Source organism: Cavia porcellus, unplaced genomic scaffold, assembly GCF_034190915.1.
Source record: "Cavia porcellus strain 051 isolate PalLab524CR breed Dunkin Hartley unplaced genomic scaffold, mCavPor4.1 scaffold_33, whole genome shotgun sequence".
Taxonomy (NCBI): Eukaryota; Metazoa; Chordata; class Mammalia; order Rodentia; family Caviidae; genus Cavia; species Cavia porcellus.
Genome location: NW_026947516.1, coordinates 20,770,095 through 20,792,407, shown reverse-complemented (window position 1 = coordinate 20,792,407; position 22,313 = coordinate 20,770,095). Strand labels below are relative to the sequence as shown.

The window sequence follows — 22,313 nt, the reverse complement described above, 5'->3', positions numbered from 1 at the left end:
TCTAAGAGTGATCTGTGCCTATGGGAGTGGACTTGTGATGTGCATGGAATAAGTCAAAATTCCAAACAGTTAATACCCCGAAATAGAAAGGGATGAAAATCAATAGTAAGGGATGACAGTCAAGTATACTGTCTTTCTTGTCCCTTGGTGAGACAATGCTTGAGAAATATCTCCCAGAGGCCCCCCCTCCCATTGGACTCTGCCTCAGGGGCCCATGGTGGTAATTTGCACATTGATGACTCCTTTATCAACTTTACTCCCCTACTTGTCTCAACTTAAATCTAACCTCTTCTGCTTCTTGGGGTCATCTCCATTTGCAAACACACTTACCTTCCAAAGTTTAGCCAAATACTCGTATTGCTATAAGCTCTGCCTTGACCTCCTCAGAAAAATTCAGTCTCTCTCCCCAATGCTCGCTTTTCTCTTTATGCCTGCCTATTTATCTACCTGTTGATTCTTGTCACCTCAGATCATCTTCATTGTGAATTTCCTTTGCACCATGAGTCCTGCCAGTGCATTGTCAGTGTCAGGTGAGAACAAAGAGCTGATGAGGTGGGATGGGGACAAACTGAGGTGAGGAAAGCTAATGAGTACTCTGAGCCTGCTCTGGACCAGGCCCTTCCAGTGCTTTAAGAACGTTACCCTCTCAATCCTTTGCAAAATTTGCACAATGGGTATTTTCCTTCTCAGTTTATAGATGAATAATCTGAGTGTCAAAGAAGTTAAGTCTTTCCCCAGACTCTCACAGCTAGGAAGATGTACCATCGGAATCTGGCCTGTATTCACATTCCACCAGGTTGCCAGAGTGACCTCAGTAAATGTCTGAGGACTGAGGAAACATGTCGTGGAGCATGGGGAGTGGAAAAGGAGGAAAAGAAGCCCGAGGTAAACCATTGTGGAGGAGTGAGTCTTTTGGTCCTGGGGGGATGGGCTACAAACACAGTAGCTTTATTTTGAAAGCCTGAGAGTTGACTCTAGCTTTTGTCAGCATAGAGAGGTGTGCCTGACACTCTTTCAGGCCACTGGCCAACAGGCAGAATTCCTAGCGCTTAACACTCAATTCCCTAGTTTGATGACATTTGAGGGAATCATTTTTCGTCTATCAGAGGCCCAAATGAGCTTTGGCGGGTAACTATACTTTAGTCTCTAGATCTTCTGGAGTGTGCTAGTGCCTTTTTTTTTTTCATTTTTGGTCTTCAAAAGAGGTCTTCTTTTAGGTATAACTGTTCTGTTTTCCAGAGAGTGAGATGACACAATAGTGGAAGATGGTTATAATTTCATTCCTGCAGAATTGTCTTCCCCATTTGGAAACAATTACACATTTGAGCCAGTTTGGTGATCTCATAAAGTATAATACCAAATTCTCTCTCGTTCTCTCTCTTTCTCTCTCTCTCTCTGGGCTGTGTCTAGATCTTTCTGTGCTGCAGGCATTTCTAGTGATAAGTCCCTCCAAGGCCTTTCTGGCTTCTTTTTCTCTCATGCTTTGTCTACCCAAGTCTGTTCTTCCTTGAGCAAAAGATGTTAGCACTGCAAGAGGCCTCATCAAGGCAGCTACCTGTATTGTTTGCTTTTTCCTTTAATACTAAATCCAATGCTGTTCTCCTCCTTCTGTCTCAGTCCCCCTATCTGTATAAAACAAGTTATAAATACTTACCTTGGCATTGATATGATGGTGAGCAAATCTCAGCCCCCCCCCCCCCAAATCCTAGTCCTCACATCCAGGCATGAGGTCACTTCGTTGGATCCTGACTGTTTCCCTGGCAAGTGGAAATGGTAACAAGGAATGACAGTGATTCTAGATAGATTGAGGGGGAAACTAGAAGCAGAGGATGTTGTATTCCATTTTCCACTTGGAACTCCTGTTGTGGATTCCTCATAGGCCTGCACATCAACACAAGGCAATCGTAAGGTCAAAGAATGGTGAAATGGTAGGTTCAAGCAGAGAGAAAGCTAAAGATGGTCTCTACTCCAAGTGTCTTTCAAGCTCTTGTGTGCAGGGTATGGATTCTTAATGGCTGTCATATTCTTAAAGAGTGTAAGTATTGAAGGCAAGAGGTAGGGAGAGGACTCCAAAGACTGTGGCAAGGACAGATGGGACAGGCGAGGGTATGTGACAGACACTTAGTAGTAAGAATTGAAGGGAAATGCACCAGCAAAAGAGGGATCTCCAGGTCTGGGTGAGATTCTGAGAGAATGGACCATGAGATCACCACTGTGGTCTTAAGCACTGGCTGCTAGTTGGACACTGAGGAGTCCCACAGGGCAAAGGAGATCTCTGGAGAGGCCACCGAAGTCCCAGGCTCAGCATTAGATGAACTCCCAGATCCAGGCTGCTAATCTCTGCTTCCAGAAGACTACTAGCACCCCGTCCCCAGCTGGGATGTCATTTTGAGTACCAGGAGAAGGAGGAAGAAAACAAAGAGTTTTGCACATATTCAAAAGACATTGAGGTGACTAGAGACTGTTTTAGAACAAAGGAGACAAAACTACTTTTAATCATCAGATTTAAGGATCCCTTTCATGTACCTCTTGAATGGAGATGCCAAAATATGATGGACCATTTTAGACATCAAAGGAAGCTCACCAATTGGTTTATTGTTATTTTTGTTTCTCTATCTCAGCTGAGTCTGTAAATTTGAAACTTGCTCTAAGATGAATACATAATGGATATTTAGCATGTGTCAGGACACTCATCTAGGAATCATTGAAAGCTATCATGATATCTTGAATCCACTCCTTCCCCTGGTTTCATTTTTTAAGGTATGTAGATATAGCCCTTCTGCTCCTTGCAGGTAAAGGGTGACACCTTAATGCTCTGTGTCCTCCATAGTGCCTAGTACATAGTAGGCACTCATTGAACTGGATGGTTGATTGGTTTTGATTTGTAGCCCTCGTCTAAGACCTAGATATATGAAATAATATGGTCCTTTCTCCTCAACTTACATCATCAGTATTATCCTCATCTGAGCCCAGTGAGTTCCCATACAACACATATTCCTCCTCCAAACTTTTCCATAGACCTCAGTGAGGTGGCTGTACCTTTGCTAGAATTCTCCGTGAAAGACATATTTCCCCACCTCCATGTGATTTGCAGTCTCAACTGATTGATGCTAAGATCATTTCACAGTCTGCTCTTCTATGAGTTTAACCACCCAGTTCATATTCCTAATTCATCATCCTGGGATATTCAGGGGGATTTTAAAAAATCCTGACACATGCATTCCACCCCCAGAGATCAGTGGTGCCAAGAGTTTATTTGAAAAGTGAGGAGTTAAGGTGTAAGGGTAGAACTAACTCTGTAGAGTAAACTTGGGCTAAAGAGAAGAAAAGATAAAAGTACATGGAGCTAGAGTGGGCTACCATGAGGAATCATGAGAGTGGGCTCCTTATGGAATCTGCCGTCCACATCTTGTGGGAGCCCTCAAGAAGCTTCACATATAGGTTGTGGGATCTTGTAATTGCAGGTGCTGCTAATTTTTTCAGCCAGCTTTGCCGTACCCTATCTCTTATATCATGTATACTGGAAGTGTTTAAAGTGACCCTAGTGAGTCTAGTAGGACTGAGAACCACTCATCTCTACAATCCCATTTTAAGACTTCTCTACTCAAAGTTCTTAATATGAAGTTGAAAAAATTTAAAAGTTACAATTTTGCAAACTAGATTTTTACCATGAGACATTTTTACAGGGGTTTAAAGCCAATTAATATCCTGATTTCAAAATCAATTAAAACTTCAGAGTGGCTCTTACTGACTGGTAGCTCTCCAACTTTGCAGTACTATCTTTGACTGACCATTCTTTAAAAATCCTCCATGTCTCTTTGTAGGATCTGGAAGCCACAGCTTATGGTACTAAACATTAACAGCAGGAACAGCAGCAATATAACATTTCTGTAGGTTTTTATGGTTTATAGTGCACCTTGGCATTATCTCACTGTGTTCCTCTGAGGCAGATAGAAAAAAATTTGTACTATCTTCACTTTGCTGATGGGAAAACTGAAACTTAGAGCAATGAAATAACTTTGTAGGTTACCCAGAAAGAAACAGTACCCAGAACTCTCTCCTCTATACCATTCTGTACAGAGTGCTTATTTTGGGCTTGGACAGTTTGAATCACTTTCAAGTTCACACAGCTGGAGAGTAGAGGTGGTGGGATTCTAGAACTTGTGTTCTTAACCACTTCCCCTGTGTTTAGTCAGTGAGGCAGTTGAAAAATGGTTTTTAACGTGACTTTGCCATGATTCATTCATTCTGGGATGGATTTGTACCCCCAAAGCACTGGGTAAAGATTTAGAGAAGCCTGAGGAATGAGAGCAACAATTCCACTGATTTAAACTACTAGGGATTAAGTCGATTTTTAGGGAGTACATGCTATTGAAATATATCCTGAGAGTGGGTACATCCTCACTTGAAGAACTAGCAAGAAGAATATAGATCATGGCAAAGGATTTTATGTTTATCAGAGCACAATGCTGTAAAAAAAATCAAGATAAATTTCAGATGCTTTTGCAATGATGTCTGTTGCAAATGTGTTGGTCTTTAACATCAGTGTCCTGTTTGATTTATCCTCTTTCTTCTGCTTGTTTCATTTAAAGGAATGCAGAACACAAAGTGGAATTTATTCTCATATCACTGTACTATTTAGTGCAGTATATTTTTTTAACTCAAAGAAGAGACAAATGAAAATACAAAGTGACACTAATGTTGCTTTAACAAGTAAGATAAAATTGCTTGAAATGATCTGATTAGTTGGATGAAAGGTGAACGCATTGGTGTGTCATCTGAGGAACTTTCAAAGTGGAATTTTAAAATTTCCCAGTGAGTTGTATAAAATCACTAGAATGTAGACCTTGAGGCAAGGGACTTGGTTTCATGCCCTACTGTAACTCTAGTGTCCGGTACACAGTAGACTTTCAGAAACTGAAGTACATGAATGAAATTTCAGAACTCACTTCATTTCTGAACTGTGTTTCTTCACTTGTAGATGGAGATGGTTAGACTATTCTCATATTTGGTCTTTTCCCCATGCATGGCCTGTTTTGTAATTATCTCCTGCTGAGCTTCAAGTCCTATCTTTTGGGCAATTTATTTAAGTAAATATTTTATTCCATATTTTTGTATTGAACAAAAATACATATGACTATATCTAGTGTTTGTGATCTGCAGTAGAAAATCAGTACCAGTATAATTCCAAACAAAGTGAACATCATACTCTAGTTTTCTTGTGCAGCCTATTATGAATAAATTAATAGTTTTTAAAATGATGAAAGTGTGGTCTAAGTGACTGCCTTTGCAAAATTTATAGTATTGTACTACATCACTTTTATATCTCCTTCACTTTGGAAATGGATTTCTAGGAGCTTTCGTTTCCTGATGTGTAATATGAAGAGAAGGAACCCCTGATCTTTCTAGGAGGTACCTTCCTAGGGTTCTAAGCTATGGAAACTTGAATTAGACAAGCACACTATTCTAATAGATATTTTCACTATTCAAGCACTAGTACATCAGTAAGAATGTTTTTTAGTTAAAATGGAAATCACATCCATGTAAATTATGGAAAGAAACCATCATCATGATATTTTCAAATGCTCTCTATAAATTATTGATACCATATTATTTACATGAAGGGAGAATAGTTTATTATATAAAGGTAAACTTCATCTGAGAACATAGAATTATATTGTCTAAATGAATAATAGTGACAACTTGGTACTGTGATAAAATGTTTTATAAATAAAATTTCATTCAAAATAGTCAACCTCATTTTACAAATGATTATACACAAACAGAGAAATGTTAGAATCTTACTCAAAGCAGAGCCAGGATCTGAACCCAAGTCATTTTCCTTGGAGAGCTCAGTCTCTTAATCATATTTAAGTCTTGGGCGATGGGCATATTCATTCATCCTTTGGAAATAAATTCAAATAGGCACTTTATTCATATGGAGAAGATTTAAATTAGGAATTCCAGATCAGACAGTCAAAGCTCATGACAAGCCAAAGAAAATATGAGGAAAAGTGATTTGAACAGGAGCCATCAACATTCAAAGGCTTAGGAGCCTGCTAAGTGTCTTCTTCCTAGAAGTACCACAGCAAAGGTTAAGGGTTAATGTGCCTTCAAACAGAGGCAACCCAAAAATGCAACTTTTCCAGCAAAGTAGGATTTCCATGCAGCAAGAATATCCATAATTTCAACCTCTCTTAGTGGTTTTTGCCAGTACATAGTTGTTTACAGAACTAGATGTCATATGGGAGTCCCATTCTCGAGGGTCCTGGAGGAACCATGATCTAGATGTTTGTTTGAAGTGAAGCTAAGAGGATGAGTCACGACGAAAGGGGGATTCATATTTAACCTCAAAGAGGCAAAGACTCCTCTGGTTCGTATTGACTTTGACTTTTGACCTTGTCAATGTCATGACAGAGAACAAGAGAGAAAATGGTGGCGGGGGAGAGTGAGTTTAACATTTGTCTTGTCCCATCATTAATTTAATGGACATTAATTACTAAACAATACTCTTATTAAATCTGGTATGGTAGGTAGTGATTTGCATGGCACTGAAACTTTTTCTTCTTTAGCACACAGACTAGACTACATTGCCCAGCTTCCTTTGTATTGAACAGTGTCTATGTGACTGAGTTCTGGCTGATGGATATGAGCAAAAGTGATGTGTGCCACTGCCTGGCCTAGCCATTAATAATCTCCTACCAGATTCTGCTCTTTCCCTGCTTGCCTGCTGGATGTTGCTGGCCAGTGGTAACTGGGAATCTTCATGCTGAAGAAGGAAGTGCCTCTATCAGTCTGGGTCCCAGCATGACGTCCCTCTTCCTGCTTCCCTTGCCCCCAGTCCAATATTCTAGGTTGTTGATTGAACTTTATGCATGGAAAGAAAACTTCTGTTTTTTAAATTCCCTGAGATTTCAAGGTTTATTTATTGCAGCAACTTTTGTAACTTAACTGATACATCTTACTCTACCCTTTTGGTCAGAGTTGTTGGTACATCTCATTCTGTCACTGGATGGTGTGCTGGGATAAAGTAGGTATCCCCTCTTTCTTGAAATCATATGAGAAGCCTAGTTCATGTAATCTAAGAAAACTTTAGTTCATTATGATCACACTGAGCTGTTTATTGTCCAAACTGAAGCCGCAGGACACTCTATCAGAGCTACCCACTCCCTCTGTGCCAAACCAGGTCACCAGGATCTTCATGGTGCGGTATAAGGTCAATACTTAACAGCTTTGGACTTTCTGGGGTAAAATCTTACCTCTGACCTCAACAAGGTAGTAAATTATTATGCTTGAGTTTCATTATTTGTAAAGTGACAGGACCCTCCTTAGGTAATACCAGAGAGTGCATGTAAAACAAATGCCCGAAACACATCTGACACATTGTAAGAATTAAATAAATTGTAGTCATTATCACTACAGACCAAAATTGTGTAATAGAATGTTTTGCGGATAATGGAAATATTCTATATGTATGCTGTCCAATATAGTGACCACCAATCACATGTGACTACTAAGCACTTGAAATATGACTAGGGAACTGAATTTTTAATTATATACAACTTTAATTTAAATTATAAATAGCTACATGTGGCTAATGGCTGCCATGTTGGAAAGCCCAGCTACAGATTATTTAGTCCAATTGCTTCAAAATTTCAATTTCAAACCAAAAGTCACAGTTCAATCACAGAACAACTAAATCTGTCTCCCTCTCTCCCTCTCTCCTTCTCCCTGGTCCCCACTCCTCCTCTCTCCCTCTAAGGGATTTGTTACAGGGATTTGACTTCAAAAAATGTGGATGATGGTTAAGCAATCATTATAAGACTTATCTTCACATCTGGTATTGGAACTTGACATTGATAGAACAGACAGTTGGGAGAGGAAGATGAATGTAAAGTGGGGGACAACAAGAACATTCTGGAGGCCACAGCATGACTTGACCTTGGTAGTATGGATGTCCTGCAAAATTTGGGACCCTGTTTATGAAATTAAATACACACCTAACCCAAATGTTGGCACAGGTATAATAAGATCTAAGGGAGGTGGAGCAACTATAGATCTAACAGTTTCCTCATCCTTGTGAGGTGACACAGCTGATAGTTGCCAGTGTTCATGAGCCACACAATGGCTGCTGCTTCACATCTTCCCACATCCCCCATAAGTTCTCCTGTGTCATACATTCACCAGAAACCTATAGAAAAGGGAATTCTGGGAAATGTAGTTAGCCTAGCCAGCCTCTTAACAATATACAACCACCACACAAGCAGAAAGCTAATAAGCTAAGGATTTAGTATCTGTTAATTCTAAGTCAAGTGTGATGCTAACATCTTCCAGGGCCCTGTGTAGTTGTTTTAGTTCTACATCTAGACCACAGATTTTCTAGAGGTCTTTCCAGCCAGCTAACATTATGTTTAGTAAGACTTTGAGTATTTTACAAATTTTCCTTTATATTTCTATGGTTTAAAACCTTTTCCACGTAAACCTATATTAGGGTTATAATCAGAAAAAAATTAAAATTATGTTTTAAAAGCCAGACCTTGATCTTTAGGGAGATTGCACATACTACTTGTTACCTAATGACATCCTGTTCAGCTGTGTCTTCCATTTTCTTCCTTCAAAATCTACCTGGTCTTGACTTTGTATAAGCCTGTATAAAGCACAAGTTATTGTCATTAAATCTCCTGAAGTCCTCTACCTGTCTCCTCCCATGTTTCCAAAGTGATCTCCTGGGCATTTTGAAAATTGGAAGTCAATAATATAAAGAGAAAAGAAGTGGAAGTCTTGAACATAGAAGGAAGAAATCATTTTCAGATAAGTCACTGGGAAAAAGAGAAATAGAATACCATCGTATTAGTACTGACATGAGCAGCGTTTACTTTAACAATAATACCTATAAAGTATATCCTGATATAACTAGCATCTTCCCTATGTTCAGATAGAATCATTGAAATGCATAGGTTGTTAAAGGCCCTGACTGCAAAATGGGGTTAACTTATTTCATATGGTTGTCATAAGATCTAAATGTCTCACTAATTAAAAAGACTTTCTTTTGGGTTTACTAGTCTCAGAAAAAATTTATGAGAATGCACCCAGAAATTTGCTTTTGATTTATAAATATTCCAAAATGTATCTTGTAGGCCCTCGAGGGAGAGACAATCCATAAACCATAAACAAGATCACTTATATCCACCCTGGAAAGCAAAGGACTGAGAAGATTGGGGTGGATAGTGAGTAAGGGTAGAAAAATAAAAGAATCAAGGCCTGGGAATCAAGAACATATTTCATCTTCTTCCCATTTTGGCCAGTATCTACCTAGAGTTGCTGACTGTTTGCAATTTGGGAAGTTCCACTAGCTGAGAGCTGAAATTTTCTTTAGTGATGTCATTATTAATCTTTTAATAAATATGTTATGTAAGAGTTCTTATTGAGCAGTGTGATGTGAGATGGTTACAGCTCAAGTAAACATGTTTCAGATGTGCCAAATTAGAAATGTTTTCATTCAATTTTTTTTGGTTATGTAGTAGAGTCTGAAAATGCAATTTGTTTCTGGAAGAGTGTCTGTTGTCCCAAGTCCTGATGAACCAGTATAATAATAACAACAAAAAGTTGTTTTGTTTGAGGTTCCCATATAAGGGTACCTAGGCGTGGTGGCTTGCTTTTAATCAGCTCTCTATGGAATAGTAATTCAATCCAGAGGAAGATTGCCACTGGAGTATAAGTTTCAGTTGGTCCTAAAATATTCATGCATAGGAACCTGGTTTTTTCTTTTTATATCCACTCCAAGAAGATAAAGCTTTTATTTTTCTCACCCAACTTGAGGGCAAATGCATTGAAAGTAGGGGATCCTTAGCATTACCATTGTCACAGTTTTTAAAACAACTGTGTCACATTTGAAGCACATTTGAAATCTTAACATCTACCATGCTGTCATATATAGTGGAGAGAAAAATGAAAAATTCAAAAATATCCAAACATGTCCCTGCATCACTTAGGTGCAGGTAGTTTACTTGGAAAGTGTCTAAGTTACTTTTCTTGTGGTTGAGACAAAATTTCTAACACACAAAGTTAAAGGAGAAAAGCTTTATTTAGCTTACGGTTTGTAGAAGTTTCAGCCCAGAGTCAGCTGGCTCTAAGGCAGAGTGGCATGGCAGAGGAGAAGCACCTTTCATAGTGCCTGCAGAAGGCAGCAAGTTGCAAGCAAAGTAACAGACTTCCTTCATCCCTTAATTAAACCAGGCTGCCTGCCCTTAGGGAGGATACTATTCACATCAGGATGGGGTATCCTTAATTCTAGCATCACACACCCTAGTTCCAGCCACTTCTGAAAAGTTCCACCTATGACTGCATGAGGCTTTAAGGAGACATCTAAATATAAGCCACAACAGAGGGTGATTGGAAGAAATCATGATTAAGGGCATAGGGAGAAGACATTAATAAAAAAGGAAGAGTCAGTAAGTGTGTGGGGGGTCACAATTGCTGAATTTTTGTTGGTTTTGATACCTATTTGAATGCACATTTTAGCTCACATCTGTAAGATCTGTTAAATAATCTCTGCTGTAAATGGCAGTTATAACCACTCTTCCTCACTTCAGATTCTGAATAATAGTCATCAAGGAAGTGTTCTCAAATCTTCATGGACTCTGCCTAGGTAATCTTGCCTGGTTATTCTCAGACAAGCTCCTCAGTCTTCTCCTGCTGTTTTGTATCAAAGAGACCTATACTTTTGTTATATTTTCTGTGTCCCCTTGCCACCTGGCTTCCAGCTAAGTTTAGTCAGGGGGTGGCAGTGGCAGGAGAGTGGAATGCAGGAAGAAAGGATAAGTTGGAGCATTTCTCTCCCTATCTGGTTGACTGATATCTCTAATAATGGCAGTGCCTTCTCCATGCTTCCGATCTCAGTGGATGGCTTTTCAGCTCCTGCTGTGTGACTCTGTTCTCTGGGATCTGGTACCTTCAGCTTTCTCCTTCCTGCAGCCCTAGAAAAGACAAACTTTCTCTGCTGTTGCTCACCTCTAAATTGCTCCACCCCTTCATCTTTGTGTGATTTCCTTGTGTCAGATTCCTGTTCTTGAACTACCTGTCATGGATTTCAGACTTGATCCTTGACTAACAGAGATTTTTTTCCTCTCTTCCTTGCTTTTTGTTCCTATTCAGTACTGGTGATTGAAGCTAGGATCTTTGCATTTGTTACATCTTGAGCTTTTAAAAATATTTTTTATTTCGAAAAAGGGTTTCACTAATTCCCTAAGATGCTCAGGCTGGGTTTGAATTTGTGATCCTCCTGCCTCAGGCTCCCAGAGTGCTGAGATTACAGGTGTGCTCTACCATGCCTGAGTCTTTTTGTTTTCTTTTAAAATTTTTCTTATGGTGCAGGAAATCAAATCCAGGGTCTTATACATGGTAGGCAAGTGCTTTACCGTGACACAGATTTCTTAATGATTTCATCAGTCGATCCAAAAATCAGTTACCAGATGAAAGACACTGAAATGGATACCTGAAGGGTAACAAAGCTTTAAGCTGCTTAGCATCTAGTTGGGAAAACAAGACATGCAGTGTGCTGTGGTTTGAATGCCCCTTCCAAAAACTTATTTCATTGTGATGGTATTGGGAGGTGGGACTCTTGAAAGGTGATTAAATCATGCGGGCTTCTAACTCACAAATGGATTAATGCCATTCTTGAAGAGTTATTGCTGTCTTCATCTTGTGAGCTTATTTGTCCTCCTGCCATGTTATGAGGCAGTAAGAAGGCTCTCACCAGATGTGCCCCCTTAATCTTTGACTTCCCATCCTCCAGAACTGCAAGCCAAGTAAACTTTTATTGTTTATAGTTTACCCAGTCTGTAGCATTCAATTATAACAGCAAAAACTACTACACTGAAAATGTTAAATAACATATCCAGATGCTAAATGAATAGTGTAGTCAGTGAACACTTAGAGCTATAAAGAAGAGAGAGCCATCTCTATCAGCTTCTGTAGCCAGAGCGTGCTTTAGAGGGCCAGAGAGTTGACATAAGTGGGTCATATTCTAAAACTTGCAATTTTATAAGACAGAGTACAAACTTTCAGGGCAAAAGGGACTTTGCAGATACAATTCAAGTTAAGGACCATGAGATGGGGAGATTATCATGGATTACCTAGGTAGGTCCAGTCAAATCCTGTGAATTTTTAAAAGTGAAAGAGAAAGTGAATTGGTCAGCACATGAAAAAAGACACTCCCCAACCCTCTACCATTGTTTCTGGCTTTGAGGATGGAAAATAAGACATAAGCCAAGAAGCATAGGTGGCTTCTCAACTGTGAGAATGGCTTTCAATTTACGGCCAGCAAGGAAAATATAGACCTTGCTCCCACAACCGAAAGGAACTGGGTTCTGCCAATAACACAACTAGGCAGGAAACGGATTCTACCTGAGTGCCTCCAGAAAGGAACACAGCCTATCAGCACTTTGATTTTAGTCTGCTGAGAGTGGAAATGGACCTTGGTTCTACAGAACACTTAAAATAACAAATTTGTGTTTTAAGCCACTAAACTTATGGTAATTTGTGACAGCAGCAACAGGGGACTAGTACACTGAAGTTTTCTACTTGAATTACTTGGCTGGTGTTATCAGCATATGTTAAATTTAGGAGAGGATCAAGTATAGAAATGATGTGGAGTGTGGAGATTGAGTTCTTAGACATACTGAGTTAGAGAGGGAGTGACAGTGAGGGGTTCACATGGCAGTATGGAGAGCACAGTTGGCAGGTGGTTAGCAGTAACTTGAAAAAAAGTGCAGTGCAGGTGATGGAGGGAAAAAGACTTCATCAAGGTGACAGTTTCTTGAGTTTCTAGTTGTTCTGACTCTGTTTGGCTTCCACTAAAAGCTTGTGCTCTCCAAACTCTTACTTATCATAATTGGAATATATGGGATTTGTTTTTTTTTTAAACGACCAAAGTGATAATGAGTACATTTTCTAAGCAGATCACAATACTTTTATTTATTGCCTTCAATCAAGACTTCAGTAAGTGAATAATGCTTTAAAATGTGCTCTTTGTAGGTTTCCAAAGGAGAATCTAAAAATTTTAAATGTCTTTGTTTATGAATCTTTTTAGCGATGGGAATGTTTTGTCTCCTACAAGTGGCATGGAGCCCAAATATATGACTCATTGGAAATAACGACCACCCCTCATTGTAATAAATGGGAAGTGAGTTGGGAGAGAGCCCAAGAGAAACATTGATACTCAGCGAAGTGTAAGGCCTGTGGTGATATCTTTATGTTGGACCCAGGAGGAATGATATGGAACATCATAAGAGACAGAAAAAGTGAATCACTGAGCGATGGGGTTCCCACTGAGCAATTGGGCCCCCACAAGGGGGCAACAATGTCAAAAGAAGAAAATAAACAATAATAATTTAAAAATCTCTAGCCTTAATTTATTGGATTTCCTCCCTTCATCAAAGTAGATCGTTGTCTTTTTATTTTGGGTTTTTATATAAGAGGAAACCGTGCTATATTTAAGCTTGTGTCTCATTTATTTTGCTCAACATTATGGTGCTAAGGTGCATCCCTTTTTCTACAAATGGCTCAGGTTTATCTTTCTTTATGGCAGAGTGGAACTCTATTGTGCATAAACACCACATTTTCTTTATCCATTCATCTGTTACTGAATATAGGATGCTTCCCAGATTTAGCTATTTTGAGATGGGAAGAGGATCAAGAAATGGAGGGAGGCGAGAAGGAAAGGGGAAAGGAACTAAGATGTGGTTTGTACTTGTACATTTCCCCACAAGGAATGTAAACATTCTCAGCTACAAACATACACTAATTAAAAAATAGGACCCAGGTGTGATGGCGCATGCTTCTAATGCTAGCATTTGGGAAACTGAGACAAGAATATCACCGTGAATTCAAGGCCAGCCTGGGCTACATAGTGAGTTCAGCCTGAACTACATAGTGAAAACCTGTTTCAAAAGCCCAGAGTAAACAAATAAGTTTTAAAAGATCATTATCTGTTCTTTTGGGAAATCCTGGAAGCCATGGAAGTTCCAAAAAAAGACCAGCTCTGCCTGTGACCAAAGCCAACAAAGTCTATATTTTGATGAAGGTTTAGCTCTTGATTGTGAGTCTGTAGCTCTGAAAGCTAGCTGCCCAGATGTGGCGGCCCAGTTTTGTGGGCTTCAGTAACTTCCTTCTCACCTTTGGTTTTCTTCCTACCCTTGAGTTGCCCATTTTCTCTAATACCTAAAAGGTGAAACTCAAATCAGCCCCATTCCCTGGATCAAAGGATTTGGCAGTGGGAAAGGTTGGAACCCTTGGTGCCTGTGGTCAGTCACTAGGCCAAATTGTAAAGGAAGCACAGCCCTAGCTGTCTTTCAGCATCAGCCTCTGTTCCTTTCCTCTGACACTCTGCTCTCTCCTAGTGCCTTCATGCTGTTTCCTGGTTTTGCCTTACTCCTGCCGTAGTCCACTTCAACTTACCCTCTCTGTCAAGTGTCATTGTCAGGGTAGCCTGTATTGAGTGTTGATTTTTCCCCAGTGCTTTTGCACATTGCCATTATAGTACAACTTTTCTAGATAAGAAGAATTCAGCCAATTCAAATTAATTCATGCTAATATGTGAATGGCAGCTCCCTAGTACTCCCAAGAGTATTTTTTAAATTAACCCTTTAGAAGTTAGCTGAACATACTTTTTGATTGGTGAAATATTAAAGTAGCGTGAGGGCTATATTGAAGATTTAAGACTAAGGAAGAGGTAATTCCAATTAAGTTAAGCCCTAAGGCCTCTAATCACTCTGCCTACCCTTGACTTGTTGGCTTCAGGGGAAGTGGAGACTTGAGGGTTCATTCAGTCCTCCTTTGCAGCAGAACTGTGGTTTTCATTATCCCATGAAGTAATCAGTAGCCTGCCATCATTTCAATAAAATAAGCTCCTAGAGACCTCTAGGTATGTTTCCTCAGGCAGTTTTAGTTTCCAAACATACTTATTCTCTTCTACTAATTGTATGCCAAAATAACACTAAGAAAATAAATAATCTTTTATAATTAAAAACATTTTTAAAACATTTATAACACCCTGTGCTGGATGTGGTGGTGCACACTTGTAATCCAGCTCAGAAGGCTGAGGCAGGAGGATTGCCGCAAGTTTGAGACCAGCCAAACTGCAAAACAAGACCCTGTCTCGAAAACAAATAAACAAAAATCTGTAACACCCTATGTGGTGACAATTTAAGAAAGTAAAACTCTTGTATGCAGAAAAGGATAGTATAATTGGTTCAAGTTTTCTATAGGGCATTTTGATGATCAAAATGCACGGCAATTTTGAAAGAAATAGCCTTATATATATACAAAAGTTTAGCACTGTTTGTAATTATGAAAATTGTCCACACCAAAATGTCTGCAAAAATAAAATTTTATATAAATGACACATCCAATTAATGAAATGCTATGCGACCATCACAATTTGTGGAAAATTGTTTAATAATAAAAAACAAATTTCAGAACATACTAGCACAACAAAAATCAAGTTATAAATAGTTCTTTGTGGTATATAAATATGTATATATTTATATACATATAAATATATAAACACATGTTTGCATATATCTATATACACATGTAGGTATACACATAGAAAGGAAAGAACATATGCCGAAATATTAATGTCATTTACCTCCAGATGATGAAATTTTTAGATGATTTTTATTTTCTTCTTTTTATTTACATGGTTAGGTTCTGACCTGTGCTGTTTTGTTGTTATGTCCTCTTTTATCTCAATCTCCTTTTTTATTATTTTTTTTTATTTTTATATTTTTAATTAAGGGAAAAATAAATAAAAATAGCAGGATATATTATAGTAACCCACTTTGATTTCCTATTAATTTGATTGGAAACCCTGTATTGCTCTCACCATCTTGTTTTGACTGATTTTCCTCTATTCTGTTTTGCTTGATAGTACCGAGTTTGAGAATGTAGGCAACAACTGTGAAGAAAATAAGGTTCACTATGATGCCCATTCTGGTTTGACTATTATCTTCTTTTGAAGTCTTGGAATGTCTCAAGTGTTTTGGTTTTATTCTTTACTGTTTTGTTCAATTTTATTATAACTGATGATATAGGCAGCTCTTTTTAAGCTAGCAAGAGGCATTATGGTAACCACTGTTGATCACCTTGTATTCTGTTTTTACATTATGTACTATATCCATCCTTTTGATTTGACTGACTGTTTTGTTATGTCACATTGGGTTTTATTCTCTTCAAAAAAAGTATTAAGAACTATGGGAGTAATAAAACCCAAAATGTGTAACTGTCATTGTAAAAAAGAGAGGAAAATAAAGTGCTCTACAAGATATAACTGCATGTATATTTAAGCATATAAGATAGATAACCATATTTCTGAGTTTTTGTTGGATCACTGAACAGAACTGTTTTCAGTTTCACTGTTTGAATGTCCATTTTATATGCTTTAATTTTGTAACTTGAACAACCATTTCTAAGATGACAATATGTAATTTATTAACTAGTGATTTCCTACTGTTTTTTTTTGAAATTCTGTATAACTTGTACCCTTTTTATGTTTTTTTTCTTTTTCTCCTTAAATAAAATTTTTTAAAAAGATGTGGCAATAATAGGCACAAAGTTTGTGTTAAAAGGAAGTGAAGTTAGTGAAAGTATAATTTATGCAGGCATATACATTTTTTCTACACATTTTCAGTATTTCCCAACAACTGAAGATCTTGGCCATCACTTTAGATTGAAATGCATCAAACCATTATATAATAAAAAACAGGAAACACCATCCACAGTGAAAAATTGAGAGTATTGCCTCACCAGAGGTATCTTGAAGGGAATTAAAATCACTGCATCAGGGTGTTCAAAATAATAGTTAACATATTACACTCTTTTGGTGGCTGTTTACAGCTCAATTTACATTCATTGCCATTACAGATGTTACACTCCCACAAATTTGTGCATAAACTTAACTAATTTTATATCACCTTTTTCCTTGACAGAAAATGCTGATAATTCCAGTTTGTCATCACCACCTGGTAAGACTATTATTTGATGAATGGGGAATTTTAAGAAAATTATTGTTCTAAAAGTTTTCCTGCCAATATGGCATATGGTCTGATACTGCAAAATTGTTTTCCTCCAAGTAGCTTACTTAAATTATGTCATTAAATCTACATCTGAAAAATCAATAGCAAACATAGACAAGACAGGCAAATCGATTCTTCTGTATGGCCAAACAGAGCTGGGAAGTAAATAGCTGGGGAATAATGTAGATTTACATTATGGCAGCTGCTGCAGTTCTTCAGTTCATGTTTTCTAGAGTATCAAGAAATTAAACACTCCACCTGTTCTTACATTTTAAAGGATAAGATGGTCTCTTAAACACACACCCTCAGTGCCCTCACTGAAATAATATTTTTCAAAAGGCTTTTAAGAGCTAGGCCCTCACTACAATGAAAAAGCAAATAAATTAAAAAGAAATTTGTAACTAGAACCTGTATTGACAGGAACTAGGATCTGTACCCCAACTCAAGATTATAGCTGGACGTAGAGATAAGTACTCCAGCTCTACCCCTTAATTGAGGGAAAGAAGCCTGGAACAACTGAGTAATTTGTCAAAGATATCACAGTTTCTTGCTCAAATCATGGACACAACCCATGACTTCTCTGACTCCTGTTTCTGTATTCTTTCTGATATATCATACTTGTTAGAATGAGAAGAAGTGAGACAACTCCCTTTCTATCCTAAGTTGTATGAAAAAGACCTTCTACTGTTTTTTGGTTGTTTGTTTGTTTTGTTTTTTGGTACCAGGGATCAAACTCCCAAGACCTTCTACTGTTATTCATTCATTTAGTTCAATCAAATTAATAATAAATGTAGTTCCTTCTTGTGTACATACTATGTGCCTGGAAATCTTCAGACATCATCTCACCCCTTTCAACCTTGGAACATATAAAAAGTTATATTCATATCATAGATGAGAAAACTAAGGCTCAGAGGGAAAACTGCTGATATTCACATGTTCTCTGGAGCTCTAGACTATTGGAGTTTGAATTTGACCAAAATTCTTATGCCTCCATTGGCAGTTCTGACTTTGGGCAAATTCCTTAAACTTTCTATGCCATAGTTTCCTCCTTTGTAAACTGGAGAAACTAACAATACCTGTTTCATGGAATATTTGTAAAGATCAAATGAGGTAAGCTGGCACGGAGTCAACTCTTGATGAATAGTAGCTATCATTAATATGAGTTACTAAGTTAGGGAGCAAAGATTTGATCTCTCAACTGCAAGCCTCCAAAGCCTTAGCTCTTTTGACCATGCCAAACTTTTGCAGTAAAATAGCGTTCAGCAAATTTAATCATGGTGTTGTCTACAAAGTCTTGTTTTCATGGAATGAGAAATGGGGATCTGGGGGTACACACACTGGTTCTAGTCACAAGATGCCCCGGCGAAGAGCTGCACAAATAGGAAGGTAAAAGCAAGTGTAGAGTCAAGGATTTGATGCAGCTGTGCGTACAGAGTTGTTCTTTGCATGGTGTCACCATTTATCAACATTCAGAAGAATTAATAGTCATTAATTAAAACTCATCTTTAGCCAAAGATTTTGTTCTGCCCCAAGGACAAAGGGGTCCTTCACACTTTGGAGTTGTGCTGTGCAGAAACAGACATATTCCTCAAGAAATATCCTTGGTATTAAAAAATAAATGTAGTAAATGATGAAATATGGGATAATGTGGGACAGACAGACAGGGTGTGTTTCAGCCAAGGCATGAACAGTCCAAAACAGACGGGTCAGCCAAGCGCCTTGACACACCCAAATTTTGTCCACACAGGCTGCAAATCAGGCTCTCTACTGCAAAATTGAATTTTCTTTGTAAAATGTTTGTGTCCATTTTTCCTATGTTTAGATAGAAGTCAAGCCATTGAATCTTTTAAATATTTAAACATGTGAGATGTATGTCATAGATTAATGTCTTAGTGTAAATGGAGTTGTCCCACAGGAAATTTATGTCTCGATTGATTGTCTTAATAGCAGCTATGTTTTAAAATAGCTTACCAGGAAATTGTGTTAGGTGGTACAATATTGAGTAGTAGCAATTTTTTTTGTAATGCTAAGCTCACAGTGGAAAAAGTTGCCAGGCATCATTATAACAGAATGGAGCCAATATGTCAATATATTTCATGATTATAGTTCAACAAGTTATTAAAATATTTCTAGAACTTTCTTGGCTGAAAATTTTTGAAAGCAGTATTTCTTTCATTTTGATGTAGTTCTGAAATTTATTTCCATGATATTTTATAGGTAGAAGCAGGCCTTGTGCATCATAGCATGTTTTCTACTTTTTTTATAATTATCTCTCAAAAGATCTGACTCCTTAAAACATAATAAATAATTATTTCAAAGTATTTATTTAAATTTTTTCTCTCTCTTTTTCAGCTGACCCACCTTTTATCAGTTTTGTCCCTTCATCCAATGGTACAGGCAAGATTTCAAAAAAAATTAAAAACTATATTTAGCCCAATTTGTTAAGTTTTAATTGTATCATTGTATTATTTTTCTCCTTGGAACAAAAAGAGGTTGAAACTACACACCTCGATGGTAAGAATTTTTCTGAAGCAAGTGAAAATTTATAACCTTTAATGTGAATAGAAGTATAATGAACGTTGTTGAAGATTTCTATCTCTAAATTATTTCTTAGTACGCTGAATAATTTCAAATAACCCCCAAAATCAAAAACAAACCCTCTCAACCGTCAAGGGTTACTTAGACTTTCTAGTTAAGTGATGAAACTCTCACAGCACTCTTCTAAGCTCTAACTATTCTAGAAGAGAAAAAAAATATTGATCACATTTTGAGTTCCATTTCACTTGTTTCCAACACAATGCCAACAAGTTTTATGTGACAGGTTGTTTAAATGTGGAAAGCACATCCAGTGACTTCAATATGATTCAACATAGGCTGGAGGCACAGGGTGTTCAAAGACAACCTTTTTATAGATGATATTATCAATTTTTAATGAGTGTGAAAAGAGAATATTGGCCTCATCGTACTAGAGAAAAGTATTTGAGAGAGATTGGCAGGGTGGATAAGCACATTGTTTCTATCTCTCTGATCAAAACTGGTTTAAATTCAGATGCAGCCCTGGGGGAGGACCAAAGGTTATCATTTTTATGTGTAACTACTTTTTACTGCAATCAGAATATCTTCAGTTTAGCTTTGGCAGAAGGTTTTGGATGTGTGTGTGTGTGTCCATTTGTGTGTATAAGTGTGATAATGTAATACATGCCTAATTTTCCTAAAATTTTATCCAAAATAATAAATTGTAGAATCATTTTAATTTAAAGAGATACTAATATAATAGATTTTAAATTGAATTTTAAATTAGGATCAAAATAAGTTCTCTTAATGAGCTAGCTGAATGCAATATTTAAGACATCCAGTTTTACTGGGCATGGTAGCACGTACCTGTAATCCCAGCACTCTGAAAGGTTGAGGCAGGAGGATCGCTAATTCAAGCCCTGGCCAAACAACTTAGCAACTTAGTGAGACTCTGGCTGAAAAACAAAACAGTAAGAAATGGACAAGTGTGAAAGCCCTGAGTTCAATCCCCATTACCTGTCCCCCACCTCACTCCCCACAAAAATCAAAATTTCAAGTTGCTCTATAAGAGTGTACCTGTAAAAATGTGTGAAATACCTCCAAGGCTATCTGTTAAAGATGGCATTAGTGTTGGAAATTCCATGTCCCTCAGAGACTTTCATTATCATAGAGATAAAAGAGGATAAACGATTAAGCAACATATGGCTTTATTTCAATCTATGATTGTAAGAGTGTTGCTATGTATTAGACATACAAACTGACATTTAGGAAACACATTTTGAAAGAATGAATGTTTGCTAGGCGCTTGTCTCTGGGCATGGGTAAATGGATAAGGTGATGATGACCAGGAACAGCTGCATTTAGTAGTACCAGTTGGCTTGTGCAAAACTGTTATGTTTTCCCAGATTTGGGGAAAAGTAAAACATTTAAGGAACCTGAGGAAACTCATATTTGTTCACCATGCTAGTATTTATGCTAATTTTTATTATTTTATTTCAGATGCCACTTCAAGCATATTGTCTACTTTAAACAAAACAGGTAATACCAAGTTATTTCCAAATATTATAGCTTAATTTCTGTGGCTTCTTGAGTTTCTGACTTGTGTGATCCATTGGATTACAAAAGAGTTTCCTTTGTCTCTCTGCTTACTTTCCTGCACCTTCAACTATTGATATGTTACTCCTTTGGCTTTGACATTGAACTATGATTCTGTTGTCATCATGCTCCCAAACTTCCAAGCTTTTGTGGCTATAGCACTCCATTTTATATAGCCTGTAATGTTACTTTGATTATCATAGTGAAACACTGGCTCATAAAAAATGGAAAACATAGAGAAATATAAAGAAGAAAATAGAAATCATCTTTAATGTTACTTTTCATAGACTACTACTGTTAATAATTTGGTGTATATTTTATTCAGTATCATATGTATTTATAAACATATACTCTATGTATATATCCTTTGCAAAATAGTTTACATAGATTTTTTTCTATCATGCTCTTTGACTACATATTAAGTGGTATTTGCCAGTGTCCCTTTCTTGAGTGGCTTGATGATATTCCATTGTGTGCTGTATGTTGAACATTAAAAGTTCTTTGTATTTTTTAATAGAAGTTGTTGCAATGAGCATCCTGGTGCCAACATCTTTGTATTCATCCCTGATTTTTGTAGGGTATATTCCAAGGATTAGACATAGTGGGTCAGCAGTATGCTTATTTTAAGGCCCTTGATACATACTTCCCAATTACCTTCTAGAAAGGTTGTACCCAGCAATCTCCCCACCATCAGTGGATGACAATTACACTATGTCTTTGCTAAGACTACATTGCATATTATTAAATCTTGCTCTCAGTTCCTTAGATTTTGTTTTACATTCTTAGTTACTTGTGAGGTTGAATATTTCCCCCAAAACCACTGTAAAAGTCACAAATTCATTTCATAGTTGTGGGTTATTTTGCTCTGGAAAAGGAAATATCAGAGAATACAATGTAATATATTTAAAGGATTGTTAATGATGATGGAAGATGCCATCTGCCTCTATAGCTACCACCAGACATTCCCTGTGAGTCACAGATTGAAATGAACTCAATAATCGCGCGCGCACATGCGCGCACGCATACACACACGCAAACACGAAGTTTTTGAAACTGTCAGTATTAACATCATTCTTAAGTGTGTCTCCACCCTCTGAGCTTGATCTTTTCTTCAGATTTTGCCCATCT

The 22,313-nt window shown here is 37.6% G+C and overlaps 1 protein-coding gene across 4 annotated transcripts in view; it reads left to right on the top strand.

Moving 5' to 3' along the window:
• The window catches only part of Adgrg2 (adhesion G protein-coupled receptor G2), a 142,550-nt gene that overhangs the window by 44,749 nt on the left and 75,488 nt on the right, over positions 1–22,313 (top strand). For 2 of the 4 annotated variants that reach the window (XM_063242962.1, XM_003466385.4), the window contains exons 4-7: positions 16,989–17,024; positions 19,428–19,466; positions 19,566–19,589; positions 21,090–21,128. In XM_063242962.1, the coding sequence (XP_063099032.1) occupies positions 16,989–17,024; positions 19,428–19,466; positions 19,566–19,589; positions 21,090–21,128 (138 nt within the window). The remainder of the gene's footprint in view (positions 1–16,988; positions 17,025–19,427; positions 19,467–19,565; positions 19,590–21,089; positions 21,129–22,313) is intronic. The other 2 variants (XM_003466386.4, XM_013148915.3) reach the window with 1 other exon arrangement.